This window comes from Protomyctophum bolini, assembly GCF_963924005.1.
Source record: "Protomyctophum bolini genome assembly, chromosome: 14".
Classification (NCBI taxonomy): domain Eukaryota; kingdom Metazoa; phylum Chordata; class Actinopteri; order Myctophiformes; family Myctophidae; genus Protomyctophum; species Protomyctophum bolini.
In genome coordinates, this window is record NC_137875.1 from 17520613 (window position 1) to 17548611 (window position 27999).

At 42.4% G+C, this 27999-nt stretch overlaps 1 protein-coding gene across 1 annotated transcript; it reads left to right on the top strand.

The window, feature by feature from the left end:
* The first annotated feature begins 1055 nt into the window (after positions 1 to 1055).
* On the top strand, positions 1056 to 27956 carry inpp5f (inositol polyphosphate-5-phosphatase F). The gene is made up of 20 exons (XM_080782511.1): positions 1056 to 1598; positions 3903 to 3983; positions 5116 to 5252; positions 6875 to 7000; positions 7558 to 7737; positions 7844 to 7900; positions 8252 to 8450; positions 8672 to 8851; positions 9380 to 9447; positions 11389 to 11513; positions 11614 to 11691; positions 11924 to 12044; positions 13540 to 13668; positions 16476 to 16593; positions 17989 to 18187; positions 20856 to 20927; positions 21018 to 21091; positions 21980 to 22108; positions 22604 to 22691; positions 23253 to 27956. The coding sequence occupies exons 1-20, from the start codon at positions 1502 to 1504 to the stop codon at positions 24379 to 24381; spliced, it is 3387 nt and encodes a 1128-aa protein (XP_080638637.1). The 5' UTR covers positions 1056 to 1501; the 3' UTR covers positions 24382 to 27956.
* Positions 27957 to 27999: the final 43 nt, after the last annotated feature.

The window sequence follows — 27999 nt, forward strand, 5'->3', positions numbered from 1 at the left end:
TAGATAGTAGGCCAATAAAATCCAAGTCTATTTTTTCCTTTGGCTTTTGTACAGTAGCTATTCATTATTAGTGTCTTAGATGTGTCTCTAGGACCTAGGTCATCCTCAGACAAGCCCTCCATCATCGCTTCCAGTCATCCCGGTTCTCCATACATCTGACCAGTTCGTTGATACTTTAATTGCGCTCCTGTGTCTTTCTTGAGTACATCCACATATTATGTTAATGTAGGACGTCCTGAGTCGTGACCGGGGTCCTCCATGTGTTGGTTCCCACAGCACTAGTTTTCTGGCTGGCAGCTCTTGGTGTCTTTGGCAGTGACACTGCCGCAGTGTCCTGCTAGTTTCATTCTTCTGGCACACCCTTGGCATTCCATTCATACAGATTCTTAGTGGTAATGTGTACTCTTAAGTAGGACTACTGCATGCAGCATATTGGTGTAGCACCCATCTAGAGACTTCTGCAGGGTTGGCTTCAGAGTCCAGCATTCACTGCTGTATAGGAGAAAAGGATCGTATACCTACCGTACGTTGCATAGAAGAAGCTGTGGGGCCATAATACTGTATATCAATGTAACTGAATTTAATTCATTTATATCAGTTTCTGTGGTTTTCACTGTTTTACTGCTCTGCCTAAAGTTTCCACTTAAGTAGTCTCAAATGTAAGAATAACAACTGTCTAATCTTTACTATTATTTCACTGTGTAGTAAGTGTGAGATCATACACTGTAGTATGGAAATACAAATACTAATATTAGACACACTGTGTCTGACTGTATTTATTTCAGTCACAAATTGCTCAGCCACCCCCCATTTAAAGATTAAAAAAACAATTTACATTGTTTCTAAAAGTAGAATGTGAAATCTGATACAAAATATAAAATGTTAAAATAGTGTGTCATTACAGTGGTGGTGCACCGAAAAAAAACATTCTAGTCTATAATAATAATATAATAAATACAGAAGAATATTGTAGCAACAAAAACAGCACCTGCTGCTTATGACGAGTCAGGTACACGTCACGTGACATTGTTTAGAGCAGGAAACCGACAGTTGGCGTTAATGCGTCCTGAATGGAAGAAAAAAAAATGAAAATGAAAAACATCGTCTGGAACACTTTCACACCCACTGGATGTATAGAATGCGAGCATCAACAACATGTCCACGGGATGGAACGCCTTGTTCATGGAAAGGGTCATTATCACCATTAATGTGTACAAACACATCAGATCAGTCGAATTAACAGATCCGACAACAAGCATCCATCCAGCTGCTGCTGCTAGCATGCTAGCCAGCTAGCTCAGCTCCGCCTGAGGTGGGAAGGGAACCGATCTGGGCGAGCTAAGCACAGCTAGGCGGTAGCTGGGTAGGGTAGGGTAGGTAAAGCTGCCTGCTGTGGCTCTACCAGGACATTAATTAATCTAACGTTAATTAAAGCCGACCGAACGCAACACCTTTCTGATCCACTGACTGTACACTGTATACCACATTACCGGGGGACATCATGGAGCTGTTTCAAGCCAAGGACCACTACATTCTGCAGAGCGGAGACCGTGCTCTCTGGTGTAGCCGACAAGATGGGACCATGAGCGTTAGACCTGGTAGGTATACATACAACACTGGTCTGCTAACAAGACAACCCGCACATTTAGTTGTTAGCCTTGACACTAAAGACTAAAGTCATCAAGCCCAGAGGATTACATTTAAGGATAATGTCCGGCATGCCTCTATTTTAATGTCACCCTAGTTGCAGTTTCTAACCTATAGTTCAGAGTCGTGCTTTACAATACATGTCGTGGATATATAAGACTATTGGTCAACACCATCATTTAAAATGCATTGTGCTACTTGCCAAGTTGACGGTACACCGCAAAGCACAGTACACATGGACTAAAAAGTCCTGCTGTTTTGCTTCTAATGTTACACCCACTGAAAGTTAAACTATACCACCGGGCTACTACCCTGATCGTAGTACAGACAGAAGTGTCACCTTTTCTTATCGAGTTACGATATGGTGTATTTGAACCTGCACAGTTCAGTTATAATATGTGAACATTTCCCTACGCATTCTCAATTTAAGAGGCCCCTCTAGGTTGGTTGTCTCATGAATTACAATCAGAACATGTTACAGTAATGTAACAGTATGTACAGGAGTACAGTACAGTAACTGATTTACAGCACTTCAGGTGATTGTTTAGCTTATACACCACAATAGATACTCATAATCTGTCGGTTTCAACCTTAACTTTGAAATGAACAAAATTAAAGTAGAAACCCACACATTTAATGTTATTAAAGTTAATGTGTCATTCATTGTTAGTGGAGCAGTTCACACAACATCACATATTAGAGCGGCTGCGCCAGGCTAGCCCTCTTGGGCAATGGGAGTAGTGTATATACAAAAAACCCTGAGTTGTTTTAGGCCAACAGCCCCAAACTTACAGAAAAGTGCCATCAGAGATACTAAAAGGTTGTGAATGTTGCGCTCCTTATTGGCTGAAGTCATATGGGTGTGTGCAGCCAGCCTGAACAGGTTTGGGTTGCACCACTCTTCCATTATTTAATTGGAAAGGGGTTTCCACTCCTCATGTGCCCTGCTAACACTAGTGCAGTGGTGGAATTTCCATAATATTACACATTCTGAACCAGGCTGTGTTTTTTAATACATACATCTATTCTAGACCTTCCCCACTGGTGGGCCCACACAGACAATTCCCTTGTACATAGAGTTCTCTGGCTCATATAACAGGAAGAGTCATTGTCTTGGGCAGCCTACAAAACATTCTCCCCACCCACCCTTTGCTGCCAGCTCTTGGCTTCAGTTCCTTACTGTCTTTGGACACACCCTTGCCATTTTTCTAAATTTCTACACTATATGACTCAATTCTCCATCAACCCTGAGTCCTGACCTAGCCAGTATTCCTGACATTCCATTAAGACTTAAACTGGAATTCAGGTCAAGCATTTCCATGGCCATGCTTTGCTAGATGCTTGAAAAGACTAGTAAATGAAGTAAGACTTGTTCCTGATTGCCATTGCTCATTGATTAAATACTTTATTAGTCTGAAATGTAAACAGCACAAGGTACAGTCAAACATTAAGGGTAAAAGTATAACACAAAAAAAGTCATGGGGACTTGTTTCCATTGTGGTCCATTCAATGAATTAACAGTAAACAGTTATAGTAAACAGAATAGTCAAACTGTTTATCCAATTGAAGAGTTGAAACGAAGAATCTGTTCTTGGAACTTGGCAAGTATCCAAGCCCTGTAACAGACTTAGTAAAGGCCTTCTGCTCATAGCATGACATCACATGTCGCACATGAACTCTGACAAGTTGCACATGTACTCTTGAGTGACTGTATCACAAAGCATGGGAAAAATGTGTTGCAGGCAGCACCAGCTAATATATCCAATAGCCTCAATAAATAACATAGTAGCCTTGCCGAGCCATGAGGCCCATAGGGCAGGAGCCTATGTCCTGTTTCTGTAGCATGAGGCAGCTTGATGTACAAGTACACCCCCTGGACATGACGCTAGTATGTCGCAGGGACTTACCCCCAATCCAACCCTTGATGCTGAGTGTCAAGCAGGGAGGCACTGGGTCCCATTTTTACAGTCTTTGGTATGACCCGGCCGGGGATTGAACCCCGACCTCCCAGTCTCAGGGCGAACACTCTAACCACAAGGCCACTGAGTTGGTTAAATAACATACTAAACAACAAAAGATATTTCTTTGCTTGTTTATTTATACAAGGTAATATTTGCATAAGGTTTCTGAATTCTCGATTAGTTTACATCTTTACAGCCAGCTTGTATCTGGCGGCTGGCCTACCTTGTACTATAGCTCTGCTTCATCTGCTCTTCACCTGAGAACTGATTTCCATTTTCAATGTTTCATTTCAGCAACAGACCTGTTGTTAGCTTGGAACCCAGTATGCTTGGGTATGGTAGAGGGCATCATTGGAAAAATACAACTTCACACAGGTAAGTGAGTTATTTGAGCACATGACCCTCAGTTGTTTTCTCTGCTTTGCGTAACTGAGAGACATAACATACATGCATAACATATTTCCTCTGTTGACGTGAATGGGATAATTAAGTCATCTGATTGTACAACTACAATGCATTTGTCACTTATGGAATGTGATGTGAAGGAGGCCTACTGGGGGGAAGCCACACTGTGTGTCGTAGGCTCAATATGTCAGTTTGACACATTCAGTAGATCCCGTGATCTTTTGTGGCCAGATGTAATTTATTGGGGTCTAGTAGGACTATAGTATTTAGCCGCATGCTCGAAAGCCCCCGCCCCCCTGTCAAAAACAGCTAAAATCCCTAAAACGAAAGAAAGCAGCAAATGAACACTCATCTTTTACTTTCTCTAATAACAACCTAAAACTAAAGTTGTCACTGCAACTTGACCTAATGAATAATGATGATACGCACCATCAATTACATCACATACTGTTAATCAAGAACCTGCAGTACCAAATAATCAGATTATTTCTAATCATCTATTCCTCCTATTCATATCCCAGTGTAAGCAACAAGCATAATAAATAGATAGTAAATGTATTTCTATATGTATTTCGACATAATGTATTGTACAGGATGTCCCTGTTAACTTGAAATACAAATGTAATCTGCTTGTTATAAATTAGAATATCATGTTTTCTATCTATTCCGTCTCGCCTACCTCTGCATACCATCTTCCAGTCACATAACATGCCTTGTTCTCCAAGCTCGCTTACAGATGAGTAATTCAGCTGAAGGACCAGTCACCACCTTAATAGACGAAACACAGGATTAGATACAATTATGCACTGTACACGTCTACACAATGGTGTAGGAGGTTGATCATTGGGGGGTGTGTGTGTGTGTGTGTGTGCGTGCGTGCGTGAAGAATTGCATCATAAAGACATTGCATGATCAATTATATTATTCTAACAAATCATGTGGATTATCACAACTTAATGTCCATTTGTCATTTTATTGTTTGTTTTCTATAGTTTAGCTTCATCATAGTTTGAGTTTGTCAGAACAGCTGGTTTTGGTCACACCTTTAAATGTGCAGAATGTAGCGCTCATGATGATGCCCCCCCCCCTTCCCTGTTGACAGATCTTCCCCTCGGTCTCGTATTAATCCGCCAGAAAGCGCTGATCGGACAGATGCCGGGGGACCACAAGGTCTACAAGATCACCAAGATAGCTGTCATTCCACTGTCTGAAGAGGAGCCCCTGGAGCTTGAGCTGGAGGTGTGCTAGCTTCTGATCTGAGTCATGTTAAGCTCTGCTCGTGGGCAGTGGTGGACAGCAAACTAAGTGCATATGCTGGAGTTCACTGCATTACATTTATAGGAAGGCAGGGACTCTTGGCACCCAAACTTAAAAAGAATAACTATATCTATCTAAAAACTATATAAACTATATATCTATAAATTAGGGATGCCGCTGATTAATCGATAATCCTCACACAATGCTGTTACTTCTTCTTGCCCCCCCCCCCCCCCGTAAAGCATCTTTGGGTACTCAGAAAAGTGCTATATAAGTTAGAGATATTATTGCCAACAAATAGAACGTGAATCTACAAGCTCACATGTCACATCGTGTTGTGAGTTTGTAGCTTGGCCATTTTTCTTGTAAATGAAGCCTGACTGTTGATACACATATTCTTCTTCAGTGTACCCATCCAGGCCTTTTATGTAGTTAGTAGTATATGGTTCATCTCTCAGGATGGGCTGCCACTGCTACAAAGAGAAATTGGCTGCAAAATAAATGTAATTAAATCTATTTAAATTTTAAATGAATGCAAAGAGATCTCAGAGGAATCAGTATATTGCTAAGATTTCAGTCTTTCAGGGAAACTTCATGGATGACGAGGAGTTCTTTCAAGTGAGTAATATTGCAGTTGGATAGTCCTTCTTAGATGTGTTTTTAGACGTCTGCCTAAAATACACCCTCCCCATACTGCAGACTGATGATCCCTCTCCCGCTAGAGATCCCTGTATCTAGTTATAGGTTTGTTTTAAGTGTGATTATCTGGAATACTGTCATTTTTGCTATTGTCGTAGGTCTGCTCTAATCCTAGTTTGAACACTATTCTGGTTGTAAATCCCAATTCCACCATAGCTTTGATCCATAGCGCTTCAGTTTTGAGTGATTTGAGTGACCGTTGTGAGTTGAAGCCATCAATGGTCCCATTAATACAAATTCTGAGCATGCAAGCTCTTCAGGAGCAATAGAATCTGAGCCGAACCCCATTGACCATAGTAAACCGCAGAACTGGGACCAGCAGAGGTCTCGCATGCATTTGTAGCCAGGTCCTCGTCCAAGCAGTAAAGGGGTAAAGTTCCTGCCCACTACCATGTTTGCAGGTATTAGGTTGTATTAGGGTGAGGTCACTGAGACACATGGTTGTCTATGTCTACACCCCCCCAATCCAACAAGTAGGGGTTGACAGTGACAGACTATACACATAGCGGGAATGGCAATGACTAAATAGTGGATTAGGAAAACAAATTGCAAATGTATAGACATTTGACTAAATTTCTACTTTCATTATTATTTTTCAATACCTTTGTTTTTTTGAGGTTCTAAAATTTCACATTTGTTCTGTTCCAGTATAATTTCATTTTTTCTTTACATAACATAGAAAAATAGCAGGTACCACAATATACAGACATTACATTAAACAAACAGAAAAAAGACATACAACAGGTACACCACCATTTTTGTTTTTCCACATATAATGTTCAATAACGTACATTGAAGCTCAGTCTGGAGTTGTTTGCAGCATCCAAGACTGACTGCCATACCCTTGTGAATCCAAAATGATTATGGTATTATAAAACTGGTCCAACCATAAAACCTTTTTTCAGCTGTGCAAGAAGCATCACTTTGGAATCGACAGACCAGAAAAATTGACACAGTCTCCAGATGAGTCCAAGTTTATGAAAACCTTCAGTCAGATCAAATCCAATGTGGGCGGTCCCATCAAGAAAAAGGTACGCTCTGTTTTTTCCCACTACGTGTTTGTAAAATTACGATTTTGGGGTTTTTTCCCCATACGCCTTTTCCTGCACAGTAAAACCCTCAGTGTCTTTGTTATCATTAAGCCATTAAGGCCTGAGACAGATTCTATAAAATGTCTTCTAAATCCTGTAATTTTTTGGAAAAACGTATGTTTCTATATCAGTTTTCTATATCACTTTTTCATGTCAAGGACCTCCAAAATTACGTGTATTTGGTGGTCGTGGACCCCATCTAAAATTATTTAGTTCCAGGGATCTCCCAGAAGCAAAGATTTGAGTTAAAAACATTCACTCTGAAAGAATATATATTCAAAGATTTGGGCCACATTTTTACAATTTCTCCAAAAAATAGCGAAAGTTGAAAATAACGGTTAAAGTGGTTTAAACGCTTTAAGGTGACACCGATGTGGCCTCAGGTCTAAATAGGGTTAAAAGGTGAAAATATTCTCCTGGAACTGCAGACTCCTTCTTCTCTGCGTCAACTTATTGCTGTCTCTCTCTACTCTTTTGTCTCTATCCATCCAATCTAGTATACCCCTGCCTTCAAAGAGAACAAGGAGAAGGAGCGTATGGAGAGGAGGTTACTCGACGAGCTCTACAAGGTCTTCATGGATTTTGACTCCTTCTACTACAGTTTGACCTATGACCTCACGAACACCGTTCAGCGCCAGGGAGACTGTGACAGGTCCAGCCTGCCCCTATGGAAACAGGTTAGACACTGTTGTTATTACTGAGCACACAGACATGTGTGGAAGGTGTTGATTTCTGTAATTTGTAATCTGTAATCTAACAAGTTCTTAATATTTTTTTTGTCAGGTGGATGACAGGTTTTTCTGGAATAAACACATGATCCAGGAGCTTATTGACCTTCAGGTAAAGGACTCAATGTTGCATCGTTAAATATATATCTTCTGTAAAAGGCACAATTATTACACAAACGCCTAGTTTTAATTATGAAAAAATGTCTTCTAAATCTAGTCAACAAAGCCTGCAGTAGGCTATGCACTCTCTCTACTCTTGTCTCTATCCATGACGAGATGACGAGCTGACGAAAACAGAGCCGATGTAACCAGCAGAAGCAGCGCACGCACACACAGTGCACGCCCTGTTTTTTCACCGCACCACCATGCTTCTCTGTCAATGTGAACGAATGATGACTTTATAAACTTTATGCGGAAAATGCGGGGATTGTGAAATCAAGCTTATATATATATAATGCTCCAGGTCCCGGAAGTGGACTTCTGGGTCCTGCCAATCATCCAGGGGTTCGTCCAGGTGGAGGAGCTGGTGGTAAACTACAACGAGACCTCTGATGAGGAGAGGAGCAGCCCAGAGACCCCGCCAGGTCAGCCCACCTGCGTGGACGACATCCACCCCCGCTTCACCGTGGCCATCATCTCCCGCCGCAGCAGACACCGCGCAGGTACAACGCACAGCTAGAGCAGTGTCTCTCTCAGTCGTTTCTACACTAGACCGGGCAGCGCACCCCCTCCGCCTCCCCGCTCTTCTGCCCAGTCAACACACACACACACACACACACACACCCTGCAGACCCTGCATTTTGTATTATTGCCTAATATGCAGTAACACTAACATGAAGGATACATTATGGGTACGTTAATAAACATTCCTTTCTCACCAAAGGGATGCGGTACAAACGCAGAGGAGTGGACACGGATGGCCACGTGGCCAACTACGTGGAGACGGAGCAGCTGATTCACGTGCACAGCCACACGCTGTCCTTTGTACAGAGCCGTGGCTCAGTGCCTGTCTTTTGGAGCCAGGCGGGCTACCGATACAACCCCCGGCCTCGTTTGGAGAAAGGTCGGTGTGCTCTGCCGCAATATTCTGAACTTTTCCCATGGCCTCACGGAGCTGTACACACCGCGCTGCTTGTTTTCGCTTTACTGGCAAAAATTGCCACCTAGGCACTTAAGGTGGTAAAGTCTGTGCCCACCACCCGCTTTGTTGGAACACAATTGGGGAGGGAAGCCGGGCAGAGATGGTGATAAGTGTCATTGCACATACTACGGGCTGTGGTGGCGGCACCTGTCAGCGTGGAGTGTTGGTCGGGAGGAGTAGGACAAAAAAAACTACCGGTAGTCCTCCTGTTGGGGGCTCCTCACTGGCAGATGAGTCAGAAGGATACAACAGCAGTGACGACACAGGAATGTGTGTGGGGAGGTTTGGCATAACGACTAAATTGGGGAGAAAATAGAATTGTCTACTCTAAATAATAATAATAAATATATAGCACCTCACAAAGATGTAAACCATCCCACAGAATGGTTTGCCTGTAGCTCTATTCCTGCTTAAAGAATGATCTACAAGTGTACTTTTCTGGCGTTTCAGGGGAGAAAGAGACCATTCCTTACTTTGCTGCCCACTTTGACGAACAGCTTAGGCTCTACACAAAGCAGGTGAGATTCACGACCAGTATGCATCTGTGTATGGTAAAGATGTGAAGGGTTTTGTATGTATTCCGTTGTCTTAAGGGCCTTTCAAACGGGAAGCGATATAACGTGCCTATAGTTCATTTTCAATGAGACCTGCGTTTTTGCCCGGAGCAGTCGCGGTGCGACAACGCAAGCGTATTTACGTGAGCGCGGCCCCGTGAATTTGTTGCGCACGTGCTCGTGTCGTGCACATGCCCGCGACTCACCAGACCTGGATTCTGTTTAGCTTTATTTTTACGATTGCGTTGTTGCGCCCCTCTTGAGAAGACCTGTAGCAGACCTCTTGTTGATCCAGGCAACAACGTGTGCGTTCCTCGCTTCCCGTTTGTACGGCCCTTTAGTCTGTGTATCAACCAAACTATTAGCAAGAATTTGCTAAACCCAATGTAATTTATTTAGCCAGTCTCACCATGTGTTTCCATGTGAGTGAGTGGATGAATTTGTTGCCATTTCTCTTATCAGTTTACATTTACATAACTGCCTATGTTTATGAATACCGGCGGTAGTGTCTATGTTGTAATAATTAGGTTGTGGTGGCTTAGTCTGTATCAACCATGCAACAAGAGGCAAGAGCGTTTATCCCCTTTACAATGCACTAGACTAGACCCCTTGCTGAGGTGCTACGCCACACGTACAGTTTGCTCCAAGTACAACAAGTAGTTACCCAAGCTGTGCTATGCAGAGTTGGTAGTGCCCGAATAGCTGTGATTTATAGTGCTGATATTGGTAGACCAATTTACAATTTAGGCATCTAGCAGGTGCTATTATCCAAAGTGACTTACAAAGTGAACCCCTTTCAGAACGGGAACTCCTTTTGGTGTTTTAATGATTATGTTATACTTTAGCTATTGAAAAATAGCAGATCTACAAGCTCGTAGTGCAGCACCGAGTACCAAGCTTGTAGATCTGCTATTTTTGAAAAATCGTGAAAATGTGGTGCAAATCTTTGAATATACTGTATATTCTTTCAGAGCGAACGTTTTTAACTGAAATCAAATCAAACAAATGCTTAGTTAGTATAACAAGCATCTATCAAGAAAGTCCTAGGGAGTGAGGTATAGCCTGAAGAGGTGAGTTTTCACACTGCAGTGGAAATGGGGAGTGAGTCTGCATTCTTGACTGAGGGGGAGGTCATTCCACAGCTTGGGAGGCAGGAGAGAGAAGTTTCTTGGACGCGACCAGACTTTTCCTACCCGATATCACACACAATTGGCGACATCTCCTTCTGTGCCCCTCCTGTCATGTGTCACATTGCAGGTCAGGAGGACAGCATTGCCCGGCTTTGCTCTGTGGTGGGAAATGTTGCTCTGTGTTGTTGGCATTGCAACTCGGACGGGGCTGAGTCAGCTTTAGCGAACTTGGCAATGCTCGACGTGGCAACTTGGTGGCTCAAGTTAGCTTGAGACGGCGCCCCTCCGTCGCAGTCTTAAACTATACTTTATCGGACAAAACGGTGGTTATTGGAATAGTAGATTCGATCCCGCAAGGTGTGGATTGAGAGTCTAATGATTAGTAAAGCATGCTACCGAGCTGGCTGCCAGAAGGGGGTTTTCTGGCTGTATTAGAACGTGAGAATGCCCCGCCCCACTACTTCCTACCAGTTGTGTGTGGTATCGGCTAGGAAAAGTGTGTTTGTGTCTAGGACGCTTGGAGCAATGCTTAGGCTGTCGTAGGGAAGGCACGTCCTGTGTTAGCTGATATAATTGTACAGGAGTACTACACTTTCCTGTCTCTGTACGTAGCATCTTTCTTTCTTAATTTAAGCCAATGTCTATGTTTTGTGTATAAGGCATGGCTGCATTAGATCATTGAACAGATGGGGCGATATTGTACCGGGCTAAACGTAGAGGGCTAATTAAATAGATCAATAATAATTGTTTTTTCTAACTTCTCATCATGAATTAGGTCATCATTAACTTAGTGGACCAAGGTGGACGAGAGAAGCTGATTGGTGATTCATATCTCAAACAAGTCCTCCTATACAACAATCCAAACCTCACATATGTCTCGTTTGACTTCCACGAACACTGGTAAGAGATGCATTACGGAAAGTAGACTTTTTACCCATCTTAACGATTCTGTAGTGTATTTACTGTAGTGTATTTACCCTATTCTTTTCCCGTTCCTCAGCCGAGGTATGAAGTTTGAGAACGTGCAAACGCTCACCGATGCCATCTCTGACATCATCATTGACATGAAATGGGGCTGGTGAGTGTCACTGACGCAGTTTCACGATACTTTGAAAACATGCTAAGAACTTTCTCTCATTATTCTTTGATGATAGTAGCATGATTGTAGTGTACTATATGGAAAATAATACTGGTTACCTTTAAGCAGGCTGTAATGCATGTTGGGATTCCTCCCTTGTTATTGGGATTAAAACATCTGAAATGAATGCAACATTCCATGAATGCTAGATGAGTGTATCGTCCTCTGTTAGGGTTGATCAAGCAGGAGTCATATCCCGGCAGGAAGGCATATTCCGGGTCAACTGCATGGACTGTCTTGACCGGACCAATGTGGTCCAAGCAGCTATTGCTCGAGCAGTGATGGAACATCAGGTGAGATTATTTTTATGACCCCCTCTAGCCTGTGTCCAACTGTCCATCCCATTCCTTTTATTTCTGCTGTATCAGATTAGAGTGTATAGCGACTGGAACCTAAGGTCAGAGAGAAGAGACATGTGAGCAGGGGAAATCTACTCAAAGTACAATTCCTCCTATAACAAATTACCCAGGTAAAAGTCAAAATGACCATTTGAGAAACCTACTCAAGTAAAAAGTACCTTGTTGCTTTTCTTTCTAGCATTTTTGGGGCAGCCTTTATTGCACCATTTATTTTATTGTATTTTCACAGACCACAGTGGAGGCGGGCTTCTATCGAACTCCTATGTCGGTTATAGGAGTTGGATTCGAACTTGGGTCCTCGCGACTCATAAGGAGCATGTGGTCCATGCACAAACTGGTTGAGACACCAGGGACCCGCTGGGTCCATGCCTTTAGAATGTAGGGGTAGAAGACCCTCCGCTGCGCGTCAGGTCTGCCTACGCCCCCAGCCAGTGTAAAATACCTGGTAACCTGAGACCTCTCGTGGCTTATTGCTTTTCTAAAACGGTTACAAACATGATTATAGCAATATTAACCTAATAAAACTATTACATTCACAAAAGTATCTACGCTTTGCGCCACCAGAGCGAGCGAGCCAGAGCCACAGCACTTCCTTGTTTTTCCCAGCAAGTAGCCTATGTGACGGGAGAATAGCGCTTGATATATTTACGGGGCTGCCTGGAGCCACACATTCACAGTCATATGAGACGGGCGGTGCTTAGACGCCTGCACGGCATGTGTTTGTAAAGCAATGAAGCGCTCCCCTTCCTCAGTTCAGCTACAAGGCTGCAGTTTGATACAAAGTGATTGAAGGAGTGGGTTATCGGTGAGTTTACACCGGTCATGTGACGGTAACCAGCCAATCAGAATGAAGTATTGGGACTACCCGTTTTAGAATAGAACATTTTTCACACAGCCATGTGACCATAGGAGCTATGATTCATGAGGACTGGCACCATAATCTTTGGGGCTGCTTGTTTGAATTAATCTCTAGCTGGACAAGCAATATTTCAAATCTGAGCCTATCATTACTTAGCTGCTTTGCTGGCATGAAGACAAGTACATACAGGATGGACAATATTCAGCATAGAAATGAGTTGAGAGCTCCATGCATCAAAGAACAGCCTTTTCAGTTGGTATTGTGACTTTATATATTGTCAATTACTTGCATGAGAGGGGGAGAGGTTGTGGAGTTAGCTGCTTTAGCAGACATGTTGAGGGTCCAATGGAGTTAAGAGGTTTTGTCCGAAGCACTTTTTAATACTTTTCATTGGTTCAATATTTTCTTTTTTTTAGGTGGTTTCCTCCCAACAGCAACGAAATAGGAAATTGAGTCAGGATATGACTTCCAATGTGGATCGGATGGACTGTGATATCACTCACAGTAGTGACAAAGTGTGACTTTGGTGACTAATAGCTCTCTCTTTGTGTCTACCTCATGGTGGTGCAGCTGAAGAAGCTGGGTGTGATGCCTCCAGAGCAGCCCCTTCCTCCTAAGTGCTATAGGATCTATCAGGTCATGTGGGCCAACAATGGAGACACCATTAGCAGACAGTATGCCGGCACAGCTGCCCTCAAGGTACCTCATTATTTCTCATGCAAACAAACTCATCTCTGTGTCAGTGGTCATTTCAGTTTGTCATCGTCCTCGATAGTTTTAGGCTATTCATTTTAGACAAAGTCATATTGTTTCTGTCTCACTTGCAAGAGTCCTCATTGTGCAGTGCAGCAGACAGTGCATATGTTATGTTATGGCTCGTGCTGGGTTCTGAGTCATCCAGCTATATGTCACCTTATAGCTTTAAACCACTTAAACCATTATTTTAAAATGTAGCTGTTGAAAAATAGCAGATCTACAAGCTCATATTGTGGTGCGCTAAGAGTTTGTAGATCTGCTATTCTTGAAAAATCGTGAAAATGGGCAAAATATATATTCTTTCCCAGCGAACGTTCTTAACTCAAATATTTGCTTCTGGGGGGGTCCCTGGAAGAACATATTTTGGGGGGGTCCGTGGCCAATTTCAGATAATTCTATGGGTCCTTGACATGAAAAGGTTTGAGCACCAGTGCACCAAAAACTGGCGTCAGACCAGGCTTTCCACCTCGGAGGAAGGCCTGGTCTGTGTTACTAAATTGCAGTGTGATCCTGTCGGGAACGGATGATATCGTTACGTCATGTTGTAGTCATTGTTTTGTAGTCATCTGGCCGGAACCCTCAAACCAGAACTGCCTTTCCCATCAAACTGGAAGAATAAGCATTTCAAATTGCGAGAGGCAACAGTCTGGCAACACAAGGCTACTTTTATTTGGAATGTATTATTCTTCTGGTTTGACGGGAAAGGAAGTTCTGGTTTGAGGGTTCCAGCCTGATGACTACAAAACAATGACTACAACATGACGTAAGATATCATCTGCTCCCAACCGGATCATAAACCCGAAAAGGAATGCTGCCCAGGCTAGAGGCATGCCATTAAACTTGAAAAACCATGTTTCAGATTAGAAAGCATACATTGGCTATAACCGGATAAGATTTACGTATTTAAAGCAGGGTCTAGTTCTGACGGCTACTGTACAAGAATTTCACCCTGAGGGATCAATAGAATGTTATCTTATCTCTTATCTTAAATGAGCACATTGCAAATGTCCTTGTCCTGTTCTTGCTACTAGAATCTGAGTTGTTTTTGAGCGGCGCTCCTTTACATGGCTATGTGTGTCCGTCTGTTCGTCCGTCTGTCCCTATGAGTGTTGAACCTATGAGTAGGACCTTTGACCCTGCTGTTTAGACAATTTACAATTTACAATTAAGACAGTAAGACCTATTGACCCCTACAGATGCCGAGCCATTCCTAGCTAATCACACACACACGCACGCACGCACGCACGCACGCACGCACACACGCACACACACACACACACACACACACAAGCAAAATATAATTGATCATTTGAATTTAGTTTTTCGCAAAGCCGATTGATTTGAAAAGTATCGTGTAAATAGACTATTGAAATTGAATAATCCATGACTTAACTGTGCAATTATGTGAGTACTTTCAGTTAGATATTAATCTTTCAAAAATAAAGCTGTCCAATTGAGAGGAAAATGGTCTTTTATTAGTATGTATAATACAAATGCTCACGCTGTGAATATACGGTACATACATTTATTGTACCCACTATGGTCCTTAAAGGGACACTTCACCCTTTTTGCAAAAAAAAAGAAATGTTAGTGACGTTTAGAAGATTTAGAACACTTTCCTGGGCGGTCTTTATGTGTGGTTTTAGATATTTTAGATTTTAGCAGTGAGCCCAGTGTCTCTGATGTCATGCACACTGGGCTCACTTCCTTCCTGGACTACAATTCCCATAATGCTTTGGTACACTGCTCCTCCTTGTGGATAGGGGGAGGGCTGTCTTACTGAGACAACATGTAGTCCAGGAAGTAAGTGAGCCCAGTGTCCATGACATCAGAGACACTGGGCTCACTGCTAAAATCTAAAATATCTAAAACCACATATTACATACATAAAGACCCCCAGGAAAGTGTTCTAAATAGGCCTGTCAAAAAAAATCGATTCGAGTTAGAATCGCGATTCTAATGCTGTCCGATTCAGAATCGATTCTCATTTTCCAAAAATCGATTTAAAAAAACAAAACAAAAACAAACTTTTTTTTTTCTTTTTTTTTTCACAAATGTACCTGTGCATGCAATGCATTATGGCCTGGGTTTCTGCATAGTGCATTTACTACCAGCTAAGCTAAGCCTGCCAATTGTATTTATTTTACACCTGTTTTAATACTAATGTATTGTTCTGGTTTTGAGTGAGAAGAGATTTTGTAACTTTTGTACTGGTTCAAATTTGTGCAAGCTAAATACATGAGACATGTTCTTACTCTTGGATTTAACCTTTGTGTGTTTAAATCATTCAGTTGATAAAACCTTTACAATTATACAAGCTTTTTACTAAATGTACTCTGCTTTCATGCCAGAAGACTGGAGTAGATCATGCTAAAATTCTATTTAATTGTTTTTAATAAAATAAAATAAACTGCTTTAGAATCGAAAAAAATCTTTTTTGAATCGAATCGTCACCCCAAGAATCGGAATCGAATCGAATCGTGGGACACCTAAAGATTCGCAGCCCTGGTTCTAAATCTTCTAAACGTCATATATTCTTTTGCAAAAAGTGCAAAAGTGTCCCTTTTAAACTCTGAAAAGGTTGCAGAAAGTTCTGTCTGCAAATGGTCAAGAGTATTATTAGGAGTTGGACCACATTCATATGAACACTGCTTTGCCCTGTGTTTGGACCACATTCATTTGAACACTGCTTTGCCCTGTGTTTGGACCACATTAATATGAACACTGCTTTGCCCTGTGTTTCACTGTAGGGTGATTTCACCAGAACAGGGGAGAGAAAGCTGGCTGGTGTGATGAAGGATGGAGTGAACTCAGCCAATCGTTACTACCTGAACCGCTTTAAGGACGCGTACAGACAAGCAGTCATTGGTAGGGGAAAACTAGTCTGTGGCATTCCAATTTTGCACGACTCCAAAACTGTTTTTTTAGACCACTGTTTCCCAAACAGTGGGTCACAGACAGATTTTTATGGGTCGCTTTAGTTTTTGTTTCTTACATAAAACAATAAAGAAAAAAATAATTTCCAAAAAAGCTAATATTGTGATATATATGATTTAAAAAGAAAATGCTAAGATTTTTTACAGTAAGAAATGAAAGAAAGATCTAAGAAAATGCATCAATAGAAAGAAAAATATTACATATATATTACAATATAATATAAGCTCTATATTGTGATAGTACTCATTGCTATAGAGTGTTTGTTGCAGTAACAGGAGGCTCCATGTCTCTCCAGACATCTCCTCTTTTTATTAAACAGAAAATGCATTTTCAGAAACTGAAAAATTCAAATTTTATCCAATCAGGATAGAGAATGCATTCAGGATACAAATTAAACAAGTGGAATTGTAAGTGATGACACAAAGAACTACTGGAACACTCATTCAGCTCATAAATAGCTACTCTTTCATTTGATCCCTAATTGGCTGACATTTTTTCACCTATCTGAAAATGTTTTTAAGTGGTGCAACCACTTCCTTAAGTGACTGTGTGTGGCTGGGTGGGTGGCTGGCTGGCTGGGTGCGTCTGAGCACGAAAACAGCATTGTTTTTCACCACCTGTGCGCAACCAAACACACACACACACACACACACACACACACACACACACACACACACACACACACACACACACACACACACACACACGCACATATTAAATTTATATATGGTGATTTTGCGTGTGCCAGTACAGTACAGTGACAGTACAGTACAGTACAGTGGAGGGTACAGTAGAGGGACCCCCACACGGTAACTGTCATTTCTCAACCGTTTCGGACACGGGGCGGCTCGCCGGAATCAGGCCGCCACCCTGGGTGGGTCTGTAACTCCAACCCCCGGCGACCCCCACACGGAGTTGCACCACTTACTTCACACAGGTGTGATTTTTTTTCCAGTTTATTAAAGAGCTGGAGAGACTGGGAGACCCCTGTTACTGAACAAACACTCTATAGCAATGATTACGATCAGAATATAGTGATTTAACCTTCTAACAAAAAGCTTTTTGTTTTGACCAAAAATTATCACTTACACTACCCTTAGTACACTACCCTTAGTAGTGTACAGTAAGTAGTGAAAATAGCCGATCTACAAGCTCACAACGCGGCACGAAGCGTCGCATTGTGAGCTTGTAGATTTTCACTAGTTTGGGTTCCTGGGGCCAAAAGTCTAACCTCTCTTTTGGGTCACAGGCTAAAACGTTTAGGGAACCACTGTTTCATCCCTGATCACCGACGAACCTTTCTCACCTCTCCCTCCCGCCCAACAGACCTAATGATGGGCCACCCGGTGACAGAGGACCTGTACTCCATCTTCAGCAAGGAGAAGGAGCACGAGGAGAAGGAGAAGGAGAGCCAGAGGGGAGCTCAGGAGCAGGTCAGCCTCCTGCTGCAGACGTACATGCAGCTGCTGCTGCCCGACGACGAGAAGTTCCACGGGGGCTGGGCCCTCATCAACTGTGACATGAGGTCAGTGGCTGGCAGTGGTGGAAAGTAAACTAAGTGCACATACTTAAAGGGCCCACTTCGTCCCTTTTGCAACCAGATCTTATTTTAATGATGTTTAAGGACACAAGAAACACTTTCCTGCGGTTTTTTTGTGTGCAATATGTAGTGTTTTATATTTTAGTCACTGCGCCAGTCACTGCGCCACCCATGTTCATCAAAATGTGGTCTCACTTCCTTCCTGGACTACAATCCCCATAAGGCTTTGGTCCACTGCTCCTCCTTGTGGATAAGGGGAGGGCTGTCTTACTGAGTAGTAGTCTCGCGTTACCAGACTGTTGCCTCTCGCAATTTCCAAATGCTTCATCATACAGTCTGGGCAAACGGAAGAGCTGTCATGAGTAAACTATAAAGCGGAAGTGGAGCCTCCTCTCCACTTCTGTTTCGTCTTTACAGTCGTGCACATTCATCCTACTATAAATAGAAAACATCTAAGCATATAATATAGCTTTTTGCTTAGCAGAAAATGAAATAAAATAATAAGCTCTAAAGATATTTTTAAATATATTTTCGTGAACGGAAATGGCTGCTTCCGTTACTCAGCTCATGGGGGTTGTAGGTCCAGACTATATAGCATTCCGTTACTCAGCTCATGGGGGCTATAGTTCCAGACTATATAGCATTCCGTTACTCAGCTCATGGGGGCTATAGGTCCAGGCTCTATATAGCATTCCTTACTCAGCTCATGGGGGCTATAGTTCCAGACTCTATATAGCATTCCTTACTCAGCTCATGGGGGCTATAGTTCCAGACTATATAGCATTCCTTACTCAGCTCATGGGGGCTATAGTTCCAGACTATATAGCATTCCTTACTCAGCTCATGGGGGCTATAGTTCCAGACTATATAGCATTCCTTACTCAGCTCATGGGGGCTATAGTTCCAGACTCTATATAGCATTCCTTACTCAGCTCATGGGGGCTATAGGTCCAGACTCTATATAGCATTCCTTACTCGGCTCATGGGGGCTATAGTTCCAGACTCTATATAGCATTCCTTACTCAGCTCATGGAGGCTATAGGTCCAGACTAGAGGGCAGCACGGGTCCGAAACGGACCTGGTGATATCAGAACCGAACCGATCTGGATCCGAGAAACATTCTAATTGGCCGCACCCGGCCCGGAACCGGACCCGAAAGTTTTGGATCCGGTCCGAAGCGGAGCAGAGAAGGATTTGACTGTTTTGACCAAAACGGCGCTGATCCGATCCGAGATCCGGACCCATAGTGTGTTCTCTGCAATATTATATGCTTTAACATGACATGAGACTGCTCTCTATGAGCAGCGTGCACCCCGCCGCCTCTCGAGACAGCGCAGCGGAGGAGGAGGGTTGCAAACTTGCATAGGATATAGTGAATTTTTGCGCACCGACATTCTTACCAGAGCTGTTGACAATCCCAACAAAACTGTCCCACATTTTTCCTCCGAGGTGGAAAGCCTGGTGATGCGAGGTTAGTCCCACATTGCTTGTTACTTTGCGTTTCACTTCGCTCGCTGAAGGGGGCCGCCATGATTGCATTAATATAGCCATGTGTTTGTGCAAGCGAAAGAGAGAGAGAGATTCCTTACTCAGCTCATGGGGGCTATAGGTCCAGACTATATAGCATTCCTTACTCAGCTCATGGGGGCTATAGTTCCAGACTATATAGCATTCCTTACTCAGCTCATGGGGGCTATAGTTCCAGACTCTATATAGCATTCCTTACTCAGCTCATGGGGGCTATAGTTCCAGACTATATAGCATTCCTTACTCAGCTCATGGGGGCTATAGTTCCAGACTATATAGCATTCCTTACTCAGCTCATGGGGGCTATAGGTCCAGGCTCTATATAGCATTCCTTACTCAGCTCATGGGGGCTATAGGTCCAGGCTCTATATAGCATTCCTTACTCAGCTCATGGGGGCTATAGGTCCAGCATTCGGAGATTGTGGAATAGTTGTCTGGCTACGCGAGACTAACGGAGTAGAGACAACATGTTTTCCAGGAAGGAAGTGAGCTCTGTGTCCATGACATGGAGCCCATGGACACTTTGAAATACTAAAATATCTAAAAACACACATTACCCACATAAAAACCCCAGGAAAGTGTTTCTTGTCTCCCAAACATCATAAGATCTGGTTGCAAAAGGGGTGAAGTGGCCCTTTATGTACAATTTTGAGGTGTACTTTACTTGAGCATTTCCGAGTTCCAATACGTTTACTTCTGCTTCACTACTATCTCGGATCCAAATACTGTACTTTTACTCCACTACATTTATTTGAAAACTTTAGTTACTAGTTACTTTGTAGATTTTTGGATTATTTTTGGATTATTATTACAAAACATTTACCGCTTCAGCCCTATATACATTTGAAAATAGCAGATGTACAAGCTCACAATGTGTTGTGATGCGACGCATTGTGCTCTTGTAGATCTGCTATTTTCAAATGGGACATTCTGCATAATTAGTTCTTTAACTTTGGTACTTTAAGTACATTTTGATGCCAATACTTCTGTACTTTTACTCAAGTACATTTTGAATTCCGGACTTTTACCTGTAACAGAGCATTTCTATATTGCAGTATTGATAACTTTGACCTAAGTAAAACATTTGAGTGCTTTTTCCACCACTGATAAATGCGCTCTTCACTAGCCTTATAGATACAACACACAAGGATGTGGATGTTCTTCTGCTTCTGTCCAACAATGCTTACTACATCGCCTAGTAAGTAATACCTCCAATAGTTGACATTTGTTTTGCAGTTAGTTATTGTGGTGGCCAATTAACATTTGTGTTTTATTTCCTCATTTCCAGCTACGATGACGAAGCAGACAAAGTCAACCAGTACCAGCGCCTCAATTTAGATGGTTTGGAAAAGATTGAAATCGGTAAGGAGTGAGTTATGTTGAAAGAACTATAGTGAGGGGTCTCATTCTGTTCATTCAGGACGGGAATACCTTGTGTGTTTTAAGCATTATGTTATACTTAGTGCCGCGCTATGAGCTTGTAGATTTCCTATTTTAGAAAAATCATCAAAATGTCGCGCAATTCCTTGAATATATATACTTTCAGAGCGAACGTTCTTAACTCAAATCTTTGCTTCTGGGAGGTCCCTGGAACTACATATTTTCAGATGGTGGTCTGCGGCCAAATACAGATAATTCTGTGGGTCCTTGACATTAAAAAGGTTGAGCACCACGCACTGACGTAGAAACATAGGTTTTTCACAAAACTGTCAGGATTTAGAAGCCTTTTTTAAAATCGGCCTCAGGTCTAAATGTTTCCCTAAAGTTCCTCACAGTTTCCCCCCCCCAGCAACCTATTAATTTGCATTATAGACAGTACCGCCCCTTCAAGAGACCCGGGAAAGAATTCCCCATTCATTTTCCTCATAGACTTTTCAAAAAGTATTTATTTAAAGACGTTCACACCGCGGACAAAGCCAACGCTTGTCGTGACAAATCATGACAATAAACACAATGTTTTGGGCCGAACAAATAATTCGGCAAGTCTAAAATCAGCCATTTCAACGGCATCAAGGCCCGCCAAAATACATTTTAGTCGACTAACACTAAAGCATTTCAGATGACTAAAATATGACAAAAACTAAATTAAGCTTTATTCCAACGACTATGACTAAAGTAACTAATGAAACTTTGCTGACAAAATCAACACTGTGCAACATGTGAGCTTGTAGGAGCACAAACGGGACCTTGTGTAGAGAAGACAGCACACCAATAAAACGCTGATTGTATGACCTCTGTGCTCCCATGCAGGTCCAGAGCCCACGCTGTTTGGGAAGCCAAAGTTCTGCTGTATGCGCCTGCACTACAGGACCGAGGAGACCAGCGGATACTTTCACACGCTGCGAGCAGCTACTCGCAACCCCGAGGATGATGGAAAAGGTAAGTGTGTGATTCTCCTTCCATTTGAACCCATTGAGACCTGAGACCGGATTCTACAAAATGTCTGCAAAATGTATGACGGTTTTCTGAAAAACGAAAAAATATTTCTACATCACTGGTGCGCAAACTATTTTGATATGAAACAGAATATGTATTTGGCTGCGACCCCCCATCTGAAGATATGTTGTTCCAGGGACCTCCCAGAAGCAAAATAAATTTGTTGAAAACATTCACTGTGAAAGAATATACAGTTAAAGATTTGCACACATTTTCACAAATTTTCAAAAACAGCAGATCTACCACGCTACGAGATTGTAGATCTGCTATTTTTCAACATATAAAGTTTTAAATAATGGTTAATGTGGTTAAAAGCTATTAGGTGACACTGATGCGTCCTCGGGTCTAAATTGGTTAAGGACAACACCATACACTGCATGTACTTCGCATATTAAAGACAAACTTGTTTGTGACTTACTTCCATCGTGATTATATCAGACACGCTACAGTGCATTGCTGAGATGCTTCGGATAACAAAACAAGCCATGGGGCTGGACCTGACAGTGGTGGAGAAGAAGCTGGAGAGGTGAGGAGTCATTCATTTTGTTTTCCCATACTTGCCCTTCCTTTTTATTAATGTTGGTTATTTTCTTATACATTTAATAAACTCCTTCCTACATGTATGTCATCATATCATAAAGTTTTTGTCCACGGCTAACAAAAGCTATAGCCAGTAGGGCTGGGTGCAATACCGCCATACCGCGGTTATTATAATTGTTTTATTTTAAATTTTATCCCACGACTTTGTAACATATTTTTCATCCGGTGTCAATTGCCTACGTGTTATCCTGGGCACTACTCTCCTTCTGCCAACCCGGGGAGAGCCACGAACTGAGCTCAATGATGCTTCCTTCAATGCACGAGGAGTGAGCAGGCTGCTTACTGCGCCACTGTGCCCCTTATATTATTATTATAACAATTATTATTATATATATTTTTTTTATTTCATTCAAAACAACTTTTGTTTAGGTATCGCTCAATACCGCCATACCGTCGGTAAACAGTGTGTTATTACCGCGATAACAAAAAAATCATACCGCCACAGCCCTAATAGCCAGTATACTCACAATGACTGCATCTTTTCCAGGCGGCAGAGCAAACCTCACGAGGATATAATGGGCATACAGAGCAGAGCTACAGACCAGGTCCATGGCAGCTCTGGACTGGCGCAGGGAAAAAGCTTTCTCCTCAATAAATTCTCCTCGCTCAATCAGAAGGTAAAACAGACGGGCCCATTCAAGCCCCTCGGAAAGCTCGGCAACTTCTCCAAGCCTGACGTGAAGGTGAACTTCCTGAAGCCCACCATGCACGTGAACCTCTGGAAGTCGGACAGCAGTTTGGAGAACCTCGGAGCCGGGGCCCACAAGGACCTCGGCGGTGACAACTCGGAGATCTCCTCTGATTCTGACTCGTACAACTCTGACCCAGAGCACCCGTGCTCTGGCTCCTTGGAAAACGTGGACTATGTGCTGCCCAGCTGTGGCATTGTGGCCTCAAACTCACGGCTTGGCAGCCGCTCTCAGTCCATTGTCAGCACGGATCTGAACATCCCGTCTGTCATCCGCGTCACTGGGTGTGAAGACAAGCAGGAAACCCTGTACCAAGCCGGGGACGATATGTCCCCTGGAGCTGCCTCGGTGGGCGAAGAAGCCATCCTGATTGACTTTGGAACGCCCATTGAAGCCTACTGCCACCAGTTTGCTCAGGACGCGCAGACCAAACCCGTGGAGGTGTTTGGCGAGGAGCAGCCAGCAGTTGTTGGCCCACAGAAACCCTCAGTGCCTCTGCAAACTAAGGGCCCGTCAGACTCAAACGAGCAGCCTGGAGAGCAGGACCAGGAGCCCCAGCTCCCCAGGCCGTCCCAGCTGGACGTCCAGTCCACTACCCCCGGCACGACAACCCAACTGACGGTACAGAAGCCCTCCTCGGCCGTCTCGGGAGGCCCTCAGCGGAGTCCCGCTTCTCAAACGGAGGGCAACGTCCTTGGTCCCTCGCCCGGCGACGGCAACGGCAGCCGAGTGGTGTCCCCCTTTGCCAAGATCAAGAGCTCGATGGTGCAGGTGGCCAGTTTCACTCAGGCGGGTCTTACCCAGGGCATAAACTTTGCCGTGGCCAAGGTGCAGAAGAGCCCAGAGCCGGACGCCGTCAATGAGGCCCAAGAGAGCGACCTGAAGGCAATGTTTACACAGTGCCAGACCAGGATCATTCAGATCTAGCTCCTTCCTTGTAGCTCCAGCAGGATTCTGTAGTAGTATACATGTTAACTTCCACTATGGTAGCAGTAGCATAAGCTTGCACAAAAGGCCACCACTCGGCTAAGAACCCTGCTTTTAAACTGACCCCTTAGTTAAACTGAAAAATGTTTACAAAGAATCTTGTACAGAACATAAGTTTATCCAATTCTGACAAGACAATGACTATAGTATGTTTACATGCACACAAAAATGCAATTATTCCTTAAATTCCTTCCTCCTTGGTTAAGCTATTGCATGCATAGCAACAGAAGAAAGTGTCATTCTCATTCAGTCACACATGCTCAAACCAGTTGACAGAAATGTGTCGGTTGCCTTTAGGCTATGAACAATATTAATAAGTTCCCTCCTTTAGTAAACGCCAATGTTGATTAGGTATGATATTTATGTTGCTTCCAAGTTCCATTTATATCTTTCAGGCGTATCCCTTTACTACTGCTTGAGAAGTATGTAGCCAGGCTGGACGTGAAGATGTAGATAAAGAAAATGTATAGTTGCATATATTGTACATACAAATTGGCATGTAAAGTTAAACAGTGCAATATGTTCAAGATATGACAGGAATGTGTCATAACTATAGATTTGCTGACATGCTCAGGTTCTGGTTTGTATATACATCCAAAATCTAAAATATAATTAATATTGCAGCATTCTGTGTTTTTAAGTTCCATAATTATGAAATACTCGTGTTATGAGTAACTTGCGTGATGTAATTAGAGACAGAATTAACATGATTCATGTTTTAAGCCATACATGTACACTTCAGAATCCCATGACCATATTATTCTAATTGGAGAATTGATGTGCTTGTAAACATATGACTGTCCTTAGTCCTTGAGTTTCGAGTTACTTTTCAATTGGTTGCCCTCTGTGGTTGCATGTGAGGTTAAATGTAGCTGGTAAATACTGACTGAATGGTGAAAGATCAACTGTAGCTCCGTACCGTATACGTGATCCCAAATGTGCAGGTCACTTAGGCCCCTTTTCCATTGGCTGGGGACCGGTTTTTTTGTTTCTTAGTCCATGAGCCAGACCTCCAGAATTGGAACGTTAATCATGAATTGAGTGGGCAAATCCATACCTATAGTATCAATATAAGTAGTAGCCTTTTCATATAATAATAACAATATTTAAATTTACAATTTTCAGAACTTTTAACCTTTTTCCCTGCCACAAAACATAGCCTGAGTTATTTGTCGGGAAGCGATGCTGCCATAATACGTAGCTACGTTTATTCAGTTATATAAATGTGTTATATATTGTCTTCGGATGGCTATCTGTTGTTGGCTTAGACACTGGACTATGCGCCATCTTGGATTGGATTGCACGCACGTGTGTGCATGTGCGCACACGCTTTCAGTCGCTTTAGTCTCCAAATCCCCCTCCCAGGCGGCATTTCTGGTCAAAACAACGCTTATTGCACGGAGCCTAGCGGTCGCAGCAATGGTGCCAGCCTATGCTTCTCATCGTCCATCAGCAAACGATAACATCTGGTGAGACAACACACACACACACACACACACACACACACACACACACACACCATTAAGCTGACACAACATCCGGTTGGATCTTCAAAATAAGGCTTGAACGGCACGATATCCTGGCATGTTATTAATTAATCCTGGCGGGGAAACGGTTAATACAATAAATCATTGTCTTTGTGTTAGTAATCAAATGGGGAAGGTTCATGGTGATAACTATTAATTACAATTTTACCTATTCACCTATCACATATAGGCCTACTGTAGCTGAAAATGACAATGTGTGATAAATATGAAAAAGCTACTCCTGTGGATGGGTTATCATATATTAATTTACTTATATTTACCCTATAAACAATTTAATATAGGTATGGTTTTGCACACTCAATTCATTAACGTTCCAATTTTGGAGCTCTGGCTCATGGACTAAGAACCAAAGATAACTGAACCGGTTCCCAATCGGTGCAAAGGGGGCCTTATTGGAATCATAGCCCACATCTATAGGTGCATTTCTAAACAGTGGTGGTAGAATCTGACCAAATGTGTTGTGATTTCCAAAGGCAGTCCCGTGTTTCATATTACCCTTTGTATAGCCATAAGAAAACAAACAAGGAGAGGTTAGTTGGGCCTATGTAATATCAGTGTTGTCAAGTGTAACCTAGGAAATAATATACTACTGTAGAAATTAATGACCACACACAGAGCTTAGTAAGAGTATACTGTTTGATATGTACAGTGAGTATTGTATGTAAATCTGTTCCCTGAGTAGAACCTTTAAATTTTCCAATTATATATAGTATATACGTATATATATATATATACAATACACATATATTTATGAACATGAGGGGTATCTGCATACACTTTGGCTTTTTGTATTGATGCTAGAGTGGCAGCTTATGTTTGAAAGGGTATGAGTATTTTATTTCCACGAAGAATGCCCAATTCGATGACCCTTAATCATGAATAACCAGACGTATACTGGTTAGAGCTGTTTATTTTAATTTTTATGTGTGAATAGAATTTTGTTAATATGCTAAATGGTTGTACTAAATGTCTCTGACGGTGCGTTTGATCTAAGTTCTCAGTCGGCGTTATACATTAATGTTGCATGTTTGACAAAGACTGAAGAGTAGCATATAGGTATATGCAACGAGCCCCGCCCGAACATTAGAAACACTGTTTGATGCTTTATGCACTCCCCCAAATCTAAAACATACTGTACTTGCCTTAACGGGAACTTCAAGTGGGATTATGTGTATCAGGTATTTATGGCAAAGATCTACCTTTTTAACTCTGTTACATTGTTTTTTCTGTGTAATGTATATGGTAGGAAATCCTGTTCAGGGAGGGTTGTTTTATGTCGATAAACTTTTTCTTGGGATATTTCTAGCAGCTTTTGAGGAACTGAAAGGGTCTGTTGTTGGTTGGCGTGTATACAGTAGGCACTATACTGTGTGGGGGGGCTTTTATGTTGGAGCATCCCTGCTGCTGCTGCTTGTATTTAGGTGTGCTCTCTTTAGACTTCTATAAGATTTACCATGTGCTACTATGCTGCACCTGGCAGTATATTATATACTACGGTTTGTTAACCTCGTCAGATGAGGATTCGCAAGCATCATTTACAGTAAGGCTTGGGAATGGTCTCACTCCCATCGGACCGAAATAGGAGCTACGGTATAAGAATCTATTCCAGGACACTTGATTCTGGTGTCGTAATGTATATAATATTGGTATCTATTTACTGTATAATATTGTCTTAAGTAGGAATATCCCAAGATAAATATGGACATTTAATGTTTTGTGTCTTATTTAATTGTTTTTTTAATGGTGACATTTGCCACTCTGCTCTGCATTCAGCTGGCACACCAGATTCTACAAAATGTCTTTGAAAACCTATGTTTCTATATCAGTGGTTCTCAAACTATTTCATGTCAAGGACCACACACATAGAGGCCACCGACCCCCATCTGGAAAAATGTTGTCCCAGAAGCAACGATTTGAGTTAAAAACGTTCGCTCTGAAAGAATATATATTCAAAGATTGGTGGCACATTTAAAATAGCAGATCTACAAGTTCGTAGCACGGAACCGAGTGC